Below are 22157 nucleotides of genomic sequence, written 5' to 3' on the forward strand. Positions count from 1 at the left end.
CATCCATCGATTGTCTGACTTTAAGAGAGCTATTAAAACGTACTTGTTCAACAAGATTAGTCTGGTCTTAAACTGACTGGCAGCCTTGAATTTGGGTCCCTGATAATTGTTCTGTCTGTGAGTTTTGTTCTTTGCACGACCTGAGGCCTATGGGCAGGTGGCGTGTTATAAGAAAAAAAGTATAATAATAACAACCCTGCCTGACGGAACTCCTTACCGGGCTCAAAACAGAAATAAAGACAGTGGACAGCAAAATATAGGCTCTGACACAGAGTGCAAGCACCGCAATAAGGAACCGCAGCTCTGCGCACGTGTTAGTGAGGCGGAAGGTAGAATTGCCGACGCAGAGACCAAAGTGGAGGCGCAAGAGCTATCCCTAACATCTTTAAAGAAGGAGCTTGCTGAGGACAAAGCCAAAAGAAGGTTTAGAATCACGGCGAAACAACAGGGTTGCAGGGCTCTCTTAATGTCCAGCAGACAGCCCGCTAGAGCCTCTCCTGGAGAAGGTTCGGCTGGAGGCACTGAAAAACCAGGCCTTCTCTCAGCACTTTCAAACTGAGGGAGCGCACAGAGCGTCTGGACGCAGGCCTGCTCCAGGCCAACCCCCGAGGCCTATCATGGCATGCATGTTTAATAATAGGAGCCGCCTGATCCAGAAGGCCTCAAGGGAAGTGGTACAAATTAAATGCGGAAGCATGCAGATCAGGATTTTTCCGACTTCAGCCAATCCGTCCAGGTAGCTCGCAAGACCTTCTGGAACATCAAGAAGTCTCTGCGGCAACACAATGTTCAATAGCAAATTCTGTTATCTGCAAGGCCTAAAGTATATACATGAACAAGGTGCATTTCTTTGCCACACCTTCAGATGCCCAGCAGTTTATAGATCTGCACCTCAGCAATAAGAATCGCGTTGCACAAGCCGAGTGACTGTGAAGGGCCACCCACGCAATGGCGCAGGACTCTGGCGGCTTGATGACCCGCACAGGTGAGAACCAGGTTTAGATAGCCGCCCCCTAACTTTGGGACTGATAAAATGAGGCTTCTTTAGACAAGGTTAGCATGCATAGGCTGGAGCTGAAGCCTACCTCCCCACGTAAGTGTAGTAGCTAGTTGTATTATGTTAACCGGGAGGGATGTATCCATTGCTGAGTTGGGGAAGCGGTGGGGGTGGGTGGAGTTGGGCAAGTTATATGCACTATTCATTACGATGGTGGAGTGGGTGTTTGCGATTACAACTGTGGAATTACGGGTGGGCCATAAGCCCAGTCCTGATCCAACATATATAAAGACGCCATGGTTTTTCAGAACTGCATGTCAGAGCGCGTCAAAATGTAATTAAGACTAGGAAGGCAATGACATACGTTAAGAGGCATGGAGTGAAAGTGCTCTTTTTAGAAACACACTTACAAGATGCACAACACAAGACAATAGCGCAGGAACGGGGGGTGGTCGGATCATTTGCATCACATTCTAGGAGCACCACAGAGTCATGATCTTGGAGCACAAATAATCTTTAAAATGGTGTCACATACAGCGGTCCCTGAAGGCCGGTATATTTTGGCACATGGAGAAATATCTGGGCAACGTATCATATTTCTCAATGTATATGCTCCGAACCATGATGCTCCCAAGTTCTTTCAAAACATATATGAAAAGTGTGACCCGTACTTTGGCTCGCATATACTCATGGATGGTGATTTAAATAACATACTTGACGAGAGGCTTGACAGATCCTCAGTAAAACACAGAAACCCACACACGGCAGCTGCACAATGTTGGGGAAATGATGGGGATCCTGGACCTGTAGGATATTTGGAGGACCACACATGAACATGAGAGACGGTACACATTCCGCTTGCCGGCCGACGACAGCTCCATGCACATTGATTACTGGTTGGCATCACCAGGGTTAAAAGGGCCTGTGCATAGTTGTGACATTCTGCCATGGACATTCTCGGACCTTGGTCCGGTCACTTCTCCCTCCTCCCCCCCATGGAGATTCAAGAACGATGCCATTAGAGCTGCTTCATTCTCCAGAGATCTTCTAAGTGAGCTACAGGAATACTTTGATCATAACGAGGGGTCAGTGCGGGATTTTGGTGCAGTGTCGGAGGCGTGCAAGGCCTACTTGAAGGGGGGTCTGCCTATCCAAAGAGCACGTGTCCTCAAGACTATCCGCAGGAGGCTAGAGGAACTGGAAGGGACCCTAAAACAGTCTGGATGTGGTGAATGGCCAGAACCCGAGCTAGACCACTTACAAGGATGAAGCTTATTAGTATTCCAAATCTCATGCGCTCATGACAACTGATGATGCAATATTTGACCCTAAGTATGAAAAGGTAATTCTAAAGTTATTTTTCCTAAGTAATTGATGCAACGATCAACACAGCTCGAAATCTATTTTAGAGGCTTTTAACTTTCTCATCAGGACTATGTCAAACCTCCGTAGCGCTTGTGACACAGCCCTGGGCTGGCATTCAGACTACCGATTTCAGTAAAAGAACCTGCCACACATCTGGCAGCGGGATCTACAGCACATGTAGCTAGGACCAATTTTCTATTCTCTCTGCTTGTCTAATCAACCATATCCATAATCATGGTTAGAGGGATAAGGAGGATTCAATGATTGAAAGGGGCTTCTATGCAACAACGCGGTGTAATGCAAAAGCCTGTAAACTATTTAGGAACATCAGGGGCGTTGCTAGGGGGGGGCTAAGAGGGCTATAGCCCCTGATCTTTTGGTTGTAGCCCCGGATAGAATCTCAGGAGCTACAGCCAAAAGGCCAGCTAGCCCCCAGTCCCAACTGTTCCGACATCAGCTTAGCCCCGGGTCTTTTCCAGACCTAGCAACTCCCCTGAGGAACATTATCAGCAACTGTATGTTAAAGGAAGTGGTGGTTCATGCAGTCGCATTGGCTTCAAAAGAGCTTGGAATGCACTTTTGGCTAGTACATGGTTTAGCTAGATTAGGTGTTTAGCATGGCGGGCAGGCTCTAAGCGGGCTTCAGGCTGCTGTGAGGCGTAAGAGGGAGCGGCGTAAAGCGGGGCCTGTGGGGAGCGTTGCAGCATTCGGTCAGGTGCAAGGAGCTGATCAGGTAGGTGTGCAGGTGTGTGAGACAACCACAGTGAAATATGACTCATATTTCACTCGGGTGACTTCAGAGATGGGAGTTATGAATTTTGCAATGGTGTGTAATAATGCATTGGTTCAATAGAACCAAGGTATGAGTAAGTATTCTGTCATTAAAAGAATGGAAAGAATTATTCATGCCAGCTATAAGCATGTGTCCAATACTATTGCATTTTCTCAGCTTCTGACAATTGAAAGCAGGGAATGATTATGAATAGGTGTCGTTTACTCTTCCCATGCGGGTAGAGTACTGACTGAAGTAATGGATTTGATCAAATGGTTTCCAAGCTGCTCTTTATAATCTCCAGCTAACAACCTACAGCAATTGAAAGCTAATTCAAAGGACAGCTCATTGCATGGTGTACTTTTGATCAGTCTAATTGACTAAGCTGAGTCTGCAGGCTTCCCAGAGCCGTCGTTACACCAAAATGCCTGGGGTAGCGGAAGTGACATTACATAATCATTGACCTCTGATGACATCACAGAAAGTGATGTAATTTGACCACTCCCCCAAGTGACATCACGGGAAGTGATGACACGCAACCGTTCACCCTTTGACAAAACAGGAAGTCGCATCGCATAGCACTGTTCCTCGGTACACCAAGAAAAATGTGGTTATATCACATCACTGTAATAGGATATACATTTCATACAAGAATGGATCACCATATGCAGCGTTAATATCAATGTGTAATGGCACATATTACCAAATTGGTTGAAATCCATAATTCCCAGGATTTATATTGTCACTGTGAGTTATGGAAAACAATTGATGTATGGAATCGCCAACACTAATAATGTTTTTTTAATCCACTGGTATTTGTCCAAAAGCAATAGCTAAACCTATACCAATGTGTTTGAGATAACAGAGATCCCCCAAAAATGAATACATTTTTTCGTACTAAATAATTATAACAATACTCTGCAACACTCTAAACAACCTACATTCTCGCTGCACTGTTTTCTATCACATACACTCCTTGCTTGCTTGCTTGCTTGATGAACATGTCAACACCATGTTTGCCTTTACTCATAAGGGGTCTATCCTCCGCTACGGCGGTTCTATCGAACAGTACAAGAGATCTTGTTTGACCACAGCCTAAATTTACTTAGGGAAAAAAGTGAGTGGGGGGTGAGAAGGAGTAGTAGCACAAGCACGCACAAGGTGGAGCGAGAGACAGAAAGATTGAGGGGAGTGGAAGGAAGGGCATAGCAGGAGATAGAGGTACCAGATCAAGGGGGAGGAGAGGGTGAAGGCCACACATTCATTTAAAGAAACCTAGAAGGAATTTGAAGTGCGACCACTTTTGGATAGAGAGCTCGTGGGTTTGGAGAAGGTGTAGAGAGGTGGGAGAAAAGCAGCAGGGGTGAACACAGTGCAAGATGCAAAGCTGAGACACTTTGAGAAGTTAAGGAGTTTCCATCCCTTCCCTAGTATCGAACATCAACTAGCAGATAGATACCAGAGACCCCCAGTGAGGCATAGAAGGTAAAAATGTGGTTCAGAAACAGGAAGCATGAATACTTTTAAGCATGTGTGAGTCCCACGTGTTACTTGACCAGTGGGAATTGGCTTGTGGCAGCGTTTTGCAGAAACCGACATGAGTCCTGTTCACATCATGCCCTGGGATCACACACTAAACCAGGGGAAACTAGACAACATACCCCCAGTAGACTCCTGCAGCAGAAAACACCAGGACTATCGTCAAGTCAGGCGGCCAGAAGAGAAGCGCCACTTGATTTTATGGTGTTGGATGCCCATTGTGTAGCCTAGATGTGAACCCAGTCACAAAGCCTGCTCCCGAACTGCACACAGCAGTCCACATCCCACACTTACAAGGCCCCATTAACCTACAGAAAGCGGGAATGCCAGAGGGGAAGTGGGGGAGTTAAGTATTGGTTGCAAGACAAGCAGAGTGTGAGGCGGGGAGGATAGGAGAAATAGAGGTGAACGTGGGGAGAGAAAGCAGAGGGGAAGAGGAGCAAGGACATATAGAAAGAGATTGAAATGGAGGAAGCGGGAGAAAGTGGAGCAGAGGAAGAGATGCAAGGTTCAGAGAGAGGCAAGACAGGAGCGTGGAGAAGGTGGACGAGACACCGCAGGGGAGAGAAGAGGACAGAGGAAGGGAAACACTATTAGGAGAGAGATGAAAAGGTAATTAATGAGTGTGGAGGGGATGACCGAGAAATAAGAGGAAGTTGGTAGAGAAGAGGAAATAAATAAGGAAGACCACGGGATAGAGGAGGAGGTCAAACATTTAAAGATTGTGAAAGGAAAGGACATGCGGAAGAGACAACTAAAGAAGGAGAAAGGCAAGAAGGTGATCAAAACCACTTGCTGATGCAGGAAGGAAAACAGAAAGAAAGCAATGAGTGGGCACAGGGAGAAACAGAGAAGAGGTGGACGAAGAACAGCAGGAGGGGCAAACCCCCTAAGGGAGATCAGGGGTGTTAGAGGAAAGGGAATGAGAGTCCGTTAAGACCTGGGCTAGCAGAGTGCTTCCAAAATGGCAGAGAGGGGCCATATCAAGGGCAAGAGTTAAGGTGGACCCAGGGGTGGTGACCTCTAATACAGACCTAAGTGAAAGGGTGTCTGGTAAAAAACATGAGTGGAAAGGTTGATATACCCTGTGGTCCAAATCTGTCCAACACCTGATGAGCTAGGAGCACTGGGTGAGGGGTGCATTGTAGCACAGTTTGGAAGGTGCAGCACAAATGCCTGGTGACCCCTACACCAGGCAAGAAAGACAGACCAAGACATAAGTGGTTTGGCCACTAAAAACGACACAAAGACTAAGTAACTGTTTGAGCGATCTGTGAGGTGGCCTTGAACCAAACGAAAGAAGCAAGCACAGAGAACCACAGTCCACAGTGAATTTAAAGACCTCGCTTTGTGCCAAACACATTATTACGATATGGGATTTATGTATGGGGTCTATAAAGCGTGAAGCAAGCTTGGTAGCAACAGGCCATTTTCTATAGGTGAATCCAGACAGAGCAGGGTACGGAGCGGGAAGTTTTCTCTGCGAGTTTTCCCACTCCGAGCAGGGAAACCGAGGAGGAAGGACAGAGTCTCTACATGCATCTGATTTTGATCCAGGCGGAGAGGATGGAATCCCTGTGGATTCCTCCTGCTTTACGTCAGAAAATCATAGGCAGAGTCCATAGGGATTCCTTTGTAATGACTGCCACCATGTGTGTACATGGAGGCTGACAGTACTCATCACCGCCAAGGGCGTGTGCCCGCACAGCAGTCATCAAAGTGCATTTGCCACCAGTTTTGGAAAATGGCAAGAGAACAGAGTGCCCACCCAGATCCCCATGCCGTTTCCCACCACATTTGAAATTTATCAAAATCCAGCGGTGCGGACCACAGACACTGATGTTAAAATGACCACACCAGAGTACGGATGGTACCCAGTTTGTTTTCAGTGAGTTGACGGCTTAAAGACTGCAAAAGGACATGGTGACCCCTGGCCCCAGTCTTCATGCTGTAAGTGATAGCCATTTCATGTGATGAGGATTGGTTATGCTTGAACATTGAGTGTCCCTTTGTAGAGTGCTCCATTGCATCTCAGCTAGGTTTGCGCTTGGGTGCATTCCCTCAGCAAAACTATGCAACTCTGTACAACGTGGCTTCCAACTCGCCACCTATAATGCTAAATGGTAAGCTACTGCTAGTCAACATCGCAGAAATTGGTTTTGGAGGTTGTACACTCCTAGTACTTCCATGGCCAAATCACCTGATCATAACTGCATGATGCCCAACTGCCCAATGATAATCCAAAATGGCGTTCTACAGCAAGGCAGCATCCATGTCCAGTAGGCAAGTTTCAGAATTTCTGCCACACCCCTTGATTGTAACCATGCCTCCCAGCGTGGCATGACACCCCGATGACAAATCCCAATCCAAGATGGCGCTCTACTGCCATGCACCTTCCATTATGGAGGTTCCCGAGTGCGAGTACTCCTTTTTACTGGAACTACAGAGTCTTCAATACACATTGGGCTGATAATTAACCCTAGGGTATGTCAACCTTCATGTTGCCTCTAGGTTACCTCGGGCACCCTCGGATTTGAATCCATATTCTCTTGGACAAAGGAATGCCCGCACAGTACTTTTGCAAACAGTCAGGAAGTGCCAGGGAAGCCCTCCTAGCAGATTCGATGAGATAATGCGGGTGGGATACACAGCCTATCATTTCCCATCACCACAAAACAGTGCAGACAACTGATGATAAAGGGAACATATCAGGTTATGGCGAGGGCTTCTCCCAATTGTTGCCTTCCAACCCAGAGCACACATAATCCTGAACGAAAACAAAACTAAATGTCCTCCCTTAGGAAGGTACTAACCAGGACCTAGACTTCCGGACTCTGACCGCTGCAGGGCGTTCCATGAGGCTATCAAGGCGCATTAGCCTCTCCAGGTGAAAGGTGCGCGGGTCTTGCTCGGCCCGGTCCCTTGTGAAGTCCATCTCGAACACGGTTGGGGGTGTGAGATCCAGCTCCAGGAACATGATATTTTCAGCCTTTTTGGAAGAAAAAAAAACATTTCAAAGCCATAGAATATAACTGGTGATGGCAGTCTCTTATCCTAAATTAACACGTTGCATACGGTTTAACACACTCCCTAGAGATCATTTGGCCACGGGCCGCAGTGATCTTAAGGCGATTCTAAGCAGCTGTCTAGACCACCAGCTGAGTGGTGCCACAGGGAACCACCCAAACATGATCTCTGGCCAAAAATGAAGAGCAGTGGGGCTCTGATATGGCTCTTTGCCTCCAATATCATCCATCCATCCATCCATCCACAATTCCTACACATACATGTGTCAATCCATTATTCAGAGTGACCAACTATTTAAACAACCAACTACGGAATGATACATCCATCCATTCACCTATCTAAGTTTAGTCATCCATCAATGCATGCATCCAATCACATATTGTATCAATTCCCCCCAACCACCGTATGGAGATGGTTTGGTGTGTTATGAACACCACACAAAAGATAAACACTCAGCCATGCAGCAGGACCTACCCCCGCCCTTCTATCCACCCATCCTTGAAAACCATTCATACAAAACCCTGACATCCACCCACCAACCTACACATCAGCCATTCCTGCAGTATGCTCTCCCTGCTCCCCTGATGCCTCCATGGATCAACCCCTTTGTTCTCCATCAGTGGTTTGAGAACTCACCCGATATCTGGGATGGGATCCCATCGTCATGGCAACCCTGGCAAACTGGGTGATTGGCCTCTTGTATCCCACGGCCGACGATGGTCTCCTCTTCATTTGGGTGCCGCTGCCACTGGAGCGAGGAAAAGAACATTGTTTTTAAAATAGAAGTATGAAGCCAATTACAAATCTGATAAGCATTCGGAAAAAAAAAACTGGTGGCAAAAATGTGCAGGATCATTGATCAATATGAAGGAAAATAAAATAAGTCACGAAGGGTAAGAGCCTGTCTTTAAATCAGCCGGCATAGACAACAATCCATCAGCATTTTATTTTATAGGTGGGTTTTATAGGCTGACATAAAGGAAAGGGAGATTTTATTGGGCTATTGAAGGCCCTTTCTTAGACAATAACTAATCTTATGGTGGCAGCATATTGATTAAAAAGGCAATGTTTTTCTTCAATATCTTCCAAGTCAAGCGGCTCATTCTTTATGTTATCTACTCCAGCCTCATCTACTCCAGCCTCATCTACTCCAGCCTCATCTACTCCAGCCTCATCTACTCCAGCCTCATCTACTCCAGCCTCATCTACTTCAGCCTCATCTACTTTAGCCTCATACAAAATTCAAAAGACGTCTAATACGCTGTTACAAAATTACCATTTAAATTGAAATTGATGATAGATGGTGGACTAAGCGCCTTCTGCTGATAATACAATGATACTTATATAGCATCCTCTACGTGGGACGTAACACTCCACGAGGACTGTAGGTGCAGGTAGTGTGCGTTAGCACCCAACCAGGTCAAGCCAGTGGCTTGACCTAGTTAAGCCTCTGGCTTGAAAGGCCACGTTATCTTCTCTTCAAGGTAGTTCTTGACACACTACAGCTACCAGAATGCACCACATTCTTCATAACCCTAGGAATGCACCTGGGCAGACCTGACAACAGACTTGTTGCTCTAATGGAAATGTTCTGTCCTTCCTGCGACGATTCACCAGGTCTTGTCACCTCTACTCAGGGGGGAGTCCTTTCCTAAGGGGCTAGGGAGGTGAGGCAGCTACCCAATAGTCCCCCTAGGGGTGGTGGAGGGACTCCCTTCCTGGGGATAAGGACGTTCACCTGGGGGAAAGCCTCCATACCACCGCCGCAGCAAAAACCCCTACCCTCACAGTCACCCTTTTTCATCATCCTTTCATAGTAGAGCCATGTGCTACTGTGAACTCATGACTGTGACAAGTATAAGACCTACTGAGACGAAGAAGAACATAAGAGGCATATGAAGTAACCAGATGAAGAGTCAGCCAAGTACTGTAACGAGGTGGCTCACGGGAGGCATGAAGAATGCCAAAGAGACTTGCATAGATGGTGTTGACGTTACGCAAGGGCGGCGTCAACAGTATAAACAGGCAAGCGAGACTGGACAAAGGAGATCTCATCTCGGAAGGCAGAAGTATGTAAGTGAAGCCCGGGAAGTCCAAAGTTGGAACACTGTAGCCAGAGCAATTGTGTCTCTCTGGGAGTGAGAGAAGAAGGATAGGAGCTTCAAGAGACCCTGCCGGTAGCCAACTCACTTTGTGGTGGCGTGGCAGCTGGAAGGTGGACCGGCGAGTCCAGAAATGATGCTGAAACCACAACACTGTCGCGGAGCCGCGCAGGCAGCGAGAAGAAGGAGGAAAGGCCCTTGCAACTCTGGGAAGAACCAGAGTCGCATCCTCAAGGCTCCACAGCTAATGGGAATGATGGGAAGACGAGGTGGGGGCCGGGAAGAGGCACAGCTCACACCAAGTACATCAGGAGTTATCTCCGTCGTCGCAGTGGCCAAACCCATCCCACTGCTCAAGCATTGTACCTCAGGAGTCAACTGCCCATACCACTGCTTAAGAAGTGTATCTTGGGAGGTATCTCCCTCGTTGCTGTGGCCAAGGCTATACCGCTGCTCCATCACAGTGCAACAGGATACATCTCCCTAGTCGCAGTGGCCCAACACCTGCACTGCTCAAGTAGACTTGCCAAAGGTTGACAAGAAAGATACAGAGGAGCCTGAAAAAGATATCTATCATCCAGACGTTAAAGGGAAGCTAAATAAGGCAGTGAGCTTTTCTACTTCCTGGAAAGAGTTGAAGAGATATATACAAGCTTGCTGTAAAAGTTCAGAAGGATCGCTGTGGAAAACTTTGATAAGGGCACCGGGGGAAGGGAGTCATTCCCCTGGCCCTGTTTGAAGGGGACACTGAAATAACTACTATTACAAGAAGACTGAAGCTAGACACCATGAGAAGGGAGTCATTCTCCTGGTGAAAGAACTTTTGATTTAAGTGTTAGGGTTAGATTGCTAGGTTTCTGACAGAGGACAGAGCACACATTATTTTGGACGGACATTCAGACAGGTCATTACAAGTTTTTCCTAGGTTGAGGCAGGGCAAGCCCCTTAGAAGTAGGCAGAAATAGGTTTTTTCTTTCATAATAAAAGTCTGTGGCCCCAAACATGACCCCTTCTTGTCAGACTCCTTCTTCTACACCCTCACATTCCTCATTCAGGAGCCAACACACAGACAACATACCCTAGACTGGGTACACAGGAGCAGTGGGACAGCAGCAGCGGAACTGTAAAGGGACTGCACAGGAATATGGAGACTCAGGAACACTGTCTGAACAGTGACTTACTAGATACAGGAAAGAACCAGAGAACAAATAACCACAGTGACTGCATGGATGGGTGGAGGAAAATGGAGACTGTAAAGCGGGCCTGGGTAAAGGAAGTCTCGGGCCAAAAGGGGCGGAGATGGGAGGAGCTGGGATTAGCTCAGATTAATTGGCCCAGGGACTCAGAAACTCACTGGGAGCCGACAGAACCTTCTATACAGGAAGGGGAGGGCTATAAAAAGCCATCGGTCAGTGGCCAGTGAAAGGTGTTTTGGTGGGGTTGGAAGAGTTGGAGGAAGACCAAAGACCATAGAGGAGGGTGTAGCAGGTCAAGTAGAACCTGGAGGAGACTTTTGGAGGGTTTTGAGGGAATGAATCTAAGTGTGGGACTGATGGAGTGCTATTAATTGGGTGTGAGTGAATGATGGTAATTTTGGAAGGAAAGCAGGGGGCAGTGGAGAGTAGGAGTAAATGAGAGATTGTGTGTGAGAGAGAGGGAAGCCAGATGCAAGAGGGTGGATGATAGTAGAGATAGGCATAGGATGGAAGGAGAGGCAGGAGCGTAGAAGAGAGTAGAGGCAGGATTAGTGTAGGGAGGAGGGAGATTTGGAGGGAAGCGAACAATACCAGGAGGGAGCTGTTATCTTTCACCTTCTTGTTTATCAGACGGTTTCCATTTCATCTCCCTCCTGTAATGCTGTCCTGTTTGACTCCTTTCTAGAAGATTCCTTTCTTTCTTTCAAAGGTAGCATCCCCCTGTCGCTTTTCCAAAATACTTTCTCTCTCTGTGTCCAACTTATACACCCCCTTTAAGACCAACGTAGTCTCTTTCTTCCCAGACAAACCAGTTCCATTCTGCTCAAGTAGCCTCTCCCAAAACTCCAATAAACCTATCTTTAAACTTGCAAACGCTGTATCTGTTTTTATAACCAACTCCATTTCCTTAAGACTTTCTCACTCTGCCGTTGACTTGAACTTCTATTCTCATTCCAAATTAGTAACGTCCTTCCCAAACAAATCTGTTTGTCTTCACAAACAAAAATGAACATCTATTGGCTTATGTTATCTGTCCCCATAATTCTCTGGCCTCACCACACGCGAGTACCGGTATCTTAGGATCCTCTTCTGACCTCTCTTCTTAACAAGCTTCCATGCTTAAGGTCTCCCAGTATCTGCAGTATTCCTGCTGGCAGCTCTCCCACAGACAGACAATGCTTGTCTGGGCCGGCTGCCTTTTAAAGGCCAGTTCCCCTGTCCTTGAAGGTAGCCCGAGCATAGTGATTGCAACTGTGCTGTAGAGGATGGTCTGTCCCCTGTTTGGACCATGTACCCAGGGTCAAGGGGTGTGTAAGGGGACTATCCTAAGGCCATATGAGCCCGTGGACCCGAATAAGTCTGCTAACCCAGAATCCGGATCCACTAGACCTGCTTATGACAAATAATTGGCGTTCTGATCATTCTGAGACTCTTGGGGAAACCAGGGGGACCCTGGAGAGCGCAATGTGGTGGTCCCAGCAGAGAAAGAACTGGGACCTCACCACAAGTCCCACATTGCCCTTTGGTTCTATTTTAGCTCGCTGAACATATTATTTGAAGGAATAATCCTATATGACACCAATGTGCTAATAACACACTCATTTATGGCACATTTTCAGGGTCACTGGATACACAACGCATGTCACTAGCTGCACCTGTGCGGATGTTATGGTGATGTGGGTAGAACTGAAGACCATGGGCCTCATCAGGGGTTGGGTGGAGCTATACAAATGCAGTGGTAACGCTATTATTGATACATTACCGCTCCGCCCAATCCAGAGTTTGGCCGGAAAGTGGAAGGTTTACCTCCAGCTTTTTGCTGGAGGTAAAAAAACTCACCTTTCCGCCCATTTTCAGCACTATTATAACAGCGCTCATAGCGCCATTACTGCCCCATAGAGTCCTATGGACTCTACAAAAAAAGGGGAGTAACAGCCTTACCGCAACTCAGGATCCCGCGCCAATAGCGCTGGACCAAGTTGCGGTAACGCTATTTGCATTGGCGGTATCCCAGTGCATTTACCGCCGGGATACCGCCAAGGCCGTGATGCGATCCTATATGTGTAAAAATGACAATGATGACAGTTGCATCTCATAGTTTCTGAAACTGTGCCTTATTAGTTACTGTCACTAAGTAAGATACGACAATCGCTCAACCCAATGTATACAACCTAGGAGAACATTTGCATCCAAGTACTCCTACACAATCTAAGATGGAAGCTATGGATGAAAGAGGCATCAGGTCTGTAGACTTGGAGGGTAGCACTGACTTTAGTGAGTGTCTGATCTCAGCCATTGGTTCATGTCTTTATGTTGTGAGTTGGCAGAACGCCCCATTCTGTTATGTGGGGGAAGTGAGCCACCAGGGACTGGGATTGTCCAGCCTCTACCAGATGTGCCTCCCAGACGTTGAGGAGGGATCCCACCGGCTTTCCACCTCCCTAAGAGCAATGTTGAAGGATCATGACAGTAAGGACTACAACACCCAGGAATTCTTATTGAAGGCACTGGTTCCTGGATAACTGGGAGCTGTCAGTATTTAGCAGGAATAATCCTTGCAAAGGAGACCCACAACTTGGAAACTGGAGCGACTGTTAAACATTGCAAGTAACAGTGAATTCCGTGAACTCACGGGGTTCATAAACCAGCAAGGCTCATTCTCCCCAGATACAAAGGGGGGCCCCTAGAATCCAAACCCAGGAGAGGAGTGATATCTGGGGGAAAGCACAGAACGCTTGGAAGAAGATCCAAGAGGCCTATCTGACATTGGTCCAGGGCTGGGGATCCTGAAAGGAGCAAGACGCCTGGGAACTCAAGGAACACTTGCACCACAGTGAGGAAATCGGATAAGGCCTCCCACCAGTGACACCAGGAGGCGGGAAGCAAAGACCTGACCTGCCATAATATCAGCTGTCTGACGAAGACCATGATAGGCCGGGAGAAACAAACACCTATCTCTTCAAGTGTGCAGTCCAGGAAGAACTCCTTGTAGACCCTGAGAAAGCCATGGTCTAGTAGAACCTATCGTGAAACCTGAAAGAGTCAAGGTCCAAGAGGGACCTATAATACATTCAGAGAAAGCAATGGCCAGGAGAGAGCTACTGTGAATCCTCAGAAATCCAAGGTCCAGGACAGACCCATTGTGATCCTGAGAAAGAGAAGATCAAGGAGGGGCCTGTTGTGAATGCTCTGAAAGCTAAAGCTCAGGGGAGGCCTGTAAAGCATTCTGAGCCAGCTGAGGTCCACGAGGGGCCTATAGTGAAGCTTGTGAAAGTCGAGGTCCAAGAAAGACCTAGTTAGAATCCTGACAAAGGCTAGGACTGAGCCAAAGATTTGTTGTGAAAAGGTAAAACCCCATAAGGCTACGAAGAACCTGGCACAAAATGTCTATAGCCCTTGAAGAGGACTAGTGGTACAAGATGAGAGCAGAGAGACTTGGTTGAGACCGAGTAAAATCATGGGCATTCCCAAACTAGAATAGGTTTAGGAACTTCAGATTACAAGGAGAAACCCTTAAGCTTAAGGTGTTAGACACAGTAAAGAAATATCACTTTGCTTTTGTTTAACCTGCCCACAGACCTACTTAGGGAAATGATTACAGGTTTTCGTTCAACCTCTAGAACCTGCAAGCATTTTCCCAACCCGTATAATGTCAATCAGTCTTGTGTGTATCGTTGCACTGAGATGCTTAGGATAGGCGTGCAAGCACTGAATCAAGGAACCTTCAGCTCACAGACCCATGCTTTAGTTCTCATTTGTACACAGTTAACATTCAGATCTGCGCGTGTCAGTGTTTGTATTCATGTGTTATATTGCATAATCCTGGCTTGGGAGCAATGTACATGCTTTAGAGAGAACAAGATGGGGTATCATCCGGGGACAGTGGATCCTATCAGTGACATGTAAGATTGCTTCATATCAAAGTCGAATGTCATACCAGGGGTATGGGGTGTGGAATTAGGGGTGTGGACTCAGTATAAACCGATCCTCAGATTTCCCTCATCCAGACTGTACTTTTATTACGTCTCTGGTTATAAAGCTGGATTTAGCAAAACTGCTATTAATGTTGGAGATGCTCACAAGTGTACACTCCAACGTAAATCACTGTCCACTGTGCTAGGTTAGAATCAAGAGACTGACGCAGCTGCATGTTTCTTCATTCTGTAACTAAAACAAGGCCTAAGCTGTCCCTAACCCAGCAATTCTATGCCCTACTCTACAAAGGAACAAGGAAAAGTGTGCTCGTCAAGATGTTTTAAGTGCTCGGTCGAGAATCCTATTCTGACCTGAGGTCTGTCCCAACCACTGCAAAGGAAAAACACAAATCAGACAAAGACACACTTTGGGTCATTGCCCAAATAAAGGGGTTGTGACTGGTTCCTGACCCGCACACTGGTGCCTTTTTACCATAGACTCCTCGTCCTAGATGCACAGTCCCAAACATGCACAGAGTGTCTTTTCAGTCTCTTTCCTTCCCAACTTGTGTTTTGCAAAATGTCTTCCTCCCTTCTAATCCGGGATCTTATCAGTCTTTCTCTCCTCGGTTTTCCCAGATGGGGGCTTATCCTTTTCACCTTCCCACAACACTGGTGTTTCTTTCAATCTCTTTCTTTTCCTGTTTTCCCACTTGGGGACCTCTTGCTCATATCCCCACTCTGGGACCTCTTGCTCATATCCCGACTCTGGGACCTCTTGCTCATATCCCCACTCTGGGACTTATCTCACTCTCGTCCCCCTCTTTGTTGTTCTCTGTGTTTCACTTCACTCCAGCATTTCCTCACACTCCCCACCTTGAGGTCTCTATGTTACCATCGGCCTGTAGGCCTTCTTGGTGTTCACCCTGCTTTGGGGACTCTGGTATTCTCCGTGCCTTAGGGCTTCTTGGATCTCAACTCGCCTTGGGGTCTCTTTGGGTGACTGCCTTGAGGATTCTCGCGGTACTCTCCACTCTGGAGCTGTCCTGTGCTCTCCCAGCCTTGGGGTCAAGGCTCTCACCCCGGCTTGGGGTCTCTTTGAATTTTCCCTATCTGGAGCCTTCTCGATATTCTCCTTGGCTCTGGCTTTGCTGGTTCAGAGGAAGGACTCAGACTTGTATCTTCCATTTTGACTCAACTTTTATTTAAAGAAAAGATCAAAATGCCTGTTTTTCTCTAATCTGTCTAGTCCAAACCTATACTGATCCTACCACTTTAAAAACAACTAAGATACAGGAGAATGACTCCCTTCGACTGTGTACTGGTTTCGGCAACAGTGAACTTTAATAAAGTAGTCAAAGGTACTTCTTGGAGACTACTTTTGTCAGATCACATAGTTCATCAATAGGGTTTTTCCACTTATCTCTCAGACTTTGTCTCTTGTGGATGTATTGCTTTTGGTGGTTGCTCTCTCTTGGTTCTCGTTTTAGTACTCTTTTATTAAATACACTTGAGACCCTCTCTTGACTCAATGTCCAGTCTCTTCCTGGTTTAGGATAATGTATCATATTCCAATTATCAGTCTCACTCTTCTTATGTATTTCCAACACCAATCCTTTACTGGCACAGGATTGATTGCTCCTGTAAAGATTTTCACTCTCCTTCAATACTACTTCCTTACTGGGGAAAGTACGGGTAACCCAGTAATGATTCTAACTGCTCCTCCACACTGGTCCGTCACTTGGACGAGTATGATTATTCACATAATGAATCTCACTCTTCCTCCACACTAGTTCGTCACTGGGATGAGTATGAGTATTCACATAATGATTCTCATTCTTTTTATGTACTTGTTCCCCACTAGGACGAGTAGGATTCTTCCCTTCGTTATTGTTGGTATCCCTCCCCGGTCTCGCACCTTCCCAGTTACCTCACCAGGCCCTTCAGTTAGGATGGGATTTTCTTCTCTGTTTGTCCGATTGTCTCTTGCCTCTTAGCTTCCATCTCTACTTCACTGTGCACGCCTTGCGTTGCAATTCAGTACGTGGTCTCAGCGTCGTTCTCGGAGTTCACCGTCCACCGACTCTCGGCCATTCCACCACTTCGAGTTAACTTGCCTGTGCTAGATGTCAGTCTTCCAACTTCTCTGGATTCGCTTTTCCTCCGGGTTCGGGTTGCACAGTTTTCTTCCAGCCTTGAAAACTGTGCATCCCTCTCTCCATCAGCTTCACTTGCTCAGCTGATTTCCAACTCCCGGGATTCTCTCTGTCTCTCACTCTCTCAGGACTCCTGCTGCTTCTTTTATGACGTGGCCTTGGGACTTCCCCCGAGCAACGTCTAAATCCTTCTTCTGTGTTCTGTTAGTAATCAGCATGCATTACTCTAATGGTTGTCTTCGTCTCAGTACCAGTGGAGTTGTCTTTTTAGATTTTGTCATAGATTCTATCTGGCAATAATAAATATTGACTTGCTCTGTATGTCTTCTTCCAGTAGTTGTAGTTACCACTGGATCGTGAGTAAGTAATTTAGGTAGATGCTTTTCGGGAAAGGAGTATCCCCCAGTGGGGTCTCCCCCCAGGGAGGGTATCGCATAGTGGGTTCACCTCCCGAGCCTCACAGTGAGAGGCTCCCCCTCTGGGAGAAAGAGAATGAATCCCACGATTCATCACACACTGCATAACTTTTTCTTCAGGCGGTGCTCCTTGGCAGTGTCAGTGAGCCAGTCTGAAGCAGAGACACTTACACAACTCATCAACTGCGTTCGGCGTCAGATGCAGGTTGCTTGGCGAGCCTTGCAACCTCTCCATGTCATCTTCTGCTTCTGGGAATGCCACACCTGACGTAGGCTTGCTCTGCCTTGCATATCTTGCATCTCTCTCTCTCTCTCTCTCTCTCTCTCTCTCTCTCTCTCTCTCTCTCCCCCCTCCCCCCAGCCCCCCCCCGGCTTCTCTCTTGCCACTTCTGATTGGCTATTTATCCGATGCTCCTCCCGGGGGTTAGGTCATCCTCTGTTCTGCTTTTTCAGGCGATGACTGTAGACTCCTGTGGTCAGAAAGCAAACCAGCCATTCGAACAGGAAGTATTATATTATCATACATTTCAGCTCCCACAAACTCCTTATATTCGTCCTACCACACTGATGCCACCTTCCATTCACAACAATCCAACAGTATACTTGCTGACCTCCAGAAACTGTGATCGGCACCCTGACAGCAAAGCGTACCAAAGGATCTCCTGTGCATCTACTTGAACAACTGCTGAGAGTCCAAAATATGCCAAGAAGGTTCATCTCTGGTTTAAAAAGACTTGAGCTGATGTATACTTTTCTGTGAAGCCTTTACTGGGTCTAGTAACAGCAAGGAATGCAGTCAGAAACTGAATACAGAAGACCCCCATGTGTACCTCCCCCAGCCTTCTTGCATTTAACCCTCAGCCAAAGCACTGGCAAGCACCTTCTGCTGACGAACCTCTAACTGAATACAATGTTCAAGGAGACGACAGTTTCCTTATTCGGGTCTCCACATTCAGAAGTTAGATCGGGTCTCCACACTCAGAAGTTAGATCGGGTCTCCACACTCAGAAGTTAGATCGGGTCTCCACACTCAGAAGTTGGATCGGGTCTCCACATTCAGAAGTTGGATCGGGTCTCCACACTCAGAAGTTGGATCGGGTCTCCACATTCAGAAGTTGGATCGGGTCTCCACACTCAGAAGTCAGACCCATCTCAAACTCCTGGTCATCAACCTGCACACTTTTCCCTTCAGAACGTTACAGTAATAAATTGTTTTATATAATTATCAACCATCTCAGGTGGGTCATGAGTAGAAATCTCTTCACTGGCCGCTGAAGACAGAATCCTGTGCAATGCACTCACATCCCACTGCGGCAAAGGGCATGGCTACCTACAAGGGTTTACTCAAATATATCCTGTTGTGAAATCACTAATTCAGGAACACTGCATCAGTGTACCATGTAAAATTCTGCTAGGATAAGCATTTATCCAATGTCATCGGGGTGCGCGATGCATTCCTCTGGGTCACTGCACAAGTTCGGTAAAGCACGCATCACTGGAACCCACAGAGTCGTGAAGCAGTCGCAAAGTTTCAGGTTTTCAAACTAGTAAGTGAACACCATGTATCCTGGGAATCTGTGACCTCGAATGTAGATCAGTGAAAATAAAATCAATGAAAACTCCCTCATTTCGAAAAGGGATTACTAATTTGAATTTCAAAAGTGCCCAGATATGGTACGACGTCCTTTCATCGCTGGATGTTTTTTCGCAGGGTTTTTTACCGTGATTTTTTTGCTGAAAAATCTCATCGAATTTTTTTGGGGGGGGTTGTTAAATTGTGCTTTCCAGGGTCAAAGAAATGCGCTGAGTAGATATTTTAGGTTCAAGCCTTTACTCAATTATAATTTCTGACCACAAAGGCAAATACATAAGGAATAACAAGTAAGTACATTAATGTGGAGGGAGACATCCACCGGCCCTTAATTTACAACTCTTCAGGTCCCAATTGACTCTCCTAGAACGTATCACCCATCTCACAGCCAAACATTCCAAGTCAACATTGTAACCAGCAAAGCTCATACTGACATCATAGGAAGGGAAATATACAAATATACAAATACAACTGGGTTAAAAAATTATATAAATTGGGTGTGGGTGTATGGGAATATAAAATAAATTAAAGGGGATGAGGGGTTTGGGTGGTAACCCCCGCTAAAAATAAAAAAATAAAACATTTGATGAGTTTTTTCGAAAAAGAATCTGCGGTAAAAAACCCTGCGAAAAAACATCCCGCGATGAAATGACATGGAACCAATATATATACATGGGGATAGGAGAAAAGTATAAATAAAAGGGTAAGAGAAGGCTAGGGTGGGCATGGATCCCCCCCATAAGGGCAAGGGGAAGTGGAGGGAGAGTGAAATTGAAGAACAGGGATGGGAAGAAAACTTGATTCGTTTGAGCAGAGCCATGTTTAATTGAAACCAGCTTTCTTGCCATCCCTCTGCAGTGAGTTTGCCCTTCTTCTTCCCCATTTCCTCTTATGTGGGACCCCCATGGCCACTCCGCCCCCTATCTATTCCAATAGCTGCAGAGGCATTTACAGATTAAAGAAAAAGGCTTCTTTTTCTTTGAGTGGCAACAGATGCCACATTCATGAACTGCATGGACCAGTTTGTGCTACGGAATAAATAGATTGTGCAAGCTAATTAAAGGAACCTGCAAGGAGTTATGTATATATGACAAGTAGCCTTGATTAGGACTATCTTCTTCTAGATGTGAGTGGAGTAGGGCTCTCCAAGTTGCTCAATGATCAAACCTGCCTGCTCCACAGATGAAATGCATGGGCGAGTTCTGGTCCCTTGTAACATAGCGACAAGTGATCATAGACCAGTATGGCGATTCACAGGATCTCGTCACTTCTCCACAGAGGGGAGCCCTTCCCTATGAGGCTAGGGAGGAGAAGCCGCTACCCAATAGTCCTCCCAGGGATGGTAAAAACCAGGACCTCCTCATAGGGAGAGACTCCCACCATGGGGATAAGGACTCGCGTCCCGTGAAAGACCTCCCTAAACCCTTGTTCCCAGAAGCCATGGCCCTATTGAATACTTCTCCCTCCCAACCTGAAACTACTACTGTGTGTTATTAAGTCTCTACTATTGCATCTGTAAGACCAGATGGAATTGAGACGAAGAAGAATCAAAGAAACGTACAGAAGAACAGTAGAAGGGATTACCAAAGAACTCTAACGAGGTGGCCACTAGGAGGCAAGAAGATAACGTTAAAGGCATTGACGACAAACATTGATGCTATGCTGGGATGGGCCCAGCAATATGAAGTAAACACTGAAGAAGGACTCAAGGTGTTCGGGAGAAGGAAAAGCAGTGAGGGTCCATACTGCAGGGCCTGGGAAATTCAAACCCGCACTGCCCAAAGCATCAAGAGACAATAAGTCTCGGAATGAGAAGCTGAAAGGAACCACGCAAGCTGCAGTAAAACCGACTCACTGCAGAAGCAGAAAGAATCCAGCAGTGGCGTGGCCTCTCCGAGGTGGACCAGGTGGTCCATAAAGCACGCTGAGACTGCTGCAGCAATGGCTCTGTGGATCCACACAGACCAAACAGGAGGAAAGCAGGAATACACACTGAATGAGTGCATAACCGACAGCAGCCTGAAACCCTGGGAAGAACTGGTAGCGCTCCCAGTGAAGATACATGTAACGGGAGTTGCGCAAAAGCCGGGTGGGGTCCAGGGAGCCCAAAGAGTCAAGTATTCCTCTGGAGTGATCGCCCTCATCACAGTAGTGAACCAAGAGTCAAATATTCCTTGGGAGTGATCTTCTTTGTCACAGTAGTGATACCCAGAGAACAAGGAGTCAAGTATTCCTCAGGAGTGATCTCCCTCATCACAGTGGTGACACGAGAAACCATACATCTCAAGAGTGCCTCAGGAGTGAACTCCCTCGTCAAAGTGGGAAATCCAACATATGTGTGAAAGATACCTAAAGGACCAAGAACTGTTGGGGAGTAAGCTTCACAAAAGTAAAAATATAAAAAGTCCTGACAAAGCGCCTGCAATAAAAAAGTCTTAACTTGTTCGCAAATCCTTCAGAGGAAGTAAAGAAACTTCTAAAAACTTGTACAAAGGACCGTCAAGGAACAGTTTCCAAAACTCTTCCAGATAGACCAGGAGAAGGGAGTCATTCTCCTGGTCTAGGTGTATTTGGTAACTCAGGCCCTGGTACAAGAGACAGCTCTTAAATCGAATCTACGTGAATACATAGATTCCTTTTACTCTGAATCCGAAAACCCTAAATAGTTTTCCCTCGATTTATTGCACATTATTTCAAAAATAAATGTGGTGAGGAGCCTGGATTGATTCACCAGGAGCCATTTTCCTGGTGGTTTGGATAAGGAGTTCATTGAACCCTTTTTTGTGGTTTATTTGTTAGTGGTAGGGATAAAGTAGTTGGTTTTGTCAGAGGACGGTTTATTGTTTTATTGACTTACATCCTGACGAGCACCCGAGTTATTCTGTGCTGAGGTAGGGAAAACCCCTCTAGAAATAGGGAGAGGCAGGTTCTTTTCTTTATTTGAATCTACGTCTGTAGCCAAAATGATACCACCATGTCAGCCTCCTTACTCCATCACGCCACACCAGATCAGTTAGTTTCAGGGCATGCAAAGCTGATCTGAGGTTTAAGCAAGATTCACAGTCAAGTGTAGTAGTGTACT

At 46.5% G+C, this 22157-nt stretch overlaps 1 protein-coding gene across 2 annotated transcripts in view; it reads right to left on the reverse strand.

The window, feature by feature from the left end:
- Window positions 1-22157, reverse strand: part of KIF3C (kinesin family member 3C) — a 504835-nt gene that overhangs the window by 39447 nt on the left and 443231 nt on the right. Inside the window, exons 6-7 of one of the 2 annotated variants that reach the window (XM_069605572.1) lie at window positions 8337-8448; window positions 7493-7662 (exon numbers count right to left, since the gene is read on the reverse strand). In XM_069605572.1, the coding sequence (XP_069461673.1) occupies window positions 7493-7662; window positions 8337-8448 (282 nt within the window). Of the gene's footprint in view, window positions 1-7486; window positions 7663-8336; window positions 8449-22157 lie in introns of both variants that reach the window. The other variant, XM_069605571.1, reaches the window with a different exon arrangement.

This window comes from Ambystoma mexicanum, chromosome 4p (assembly GCF_040938575.1).
Source record: "Ambystoma mexicanum isolate Mex_15411 chromosome 4p, UKY_AmexF1_1, whole genome shotgun sequence".
NCBI classification, from domain to species: domain Eukaryota; kingdom Metazoa; phylum Chordata; class Amphibia; order Caudata; family Ambystomatidae; genus Ambystoma; species Ambystoma mexicanum.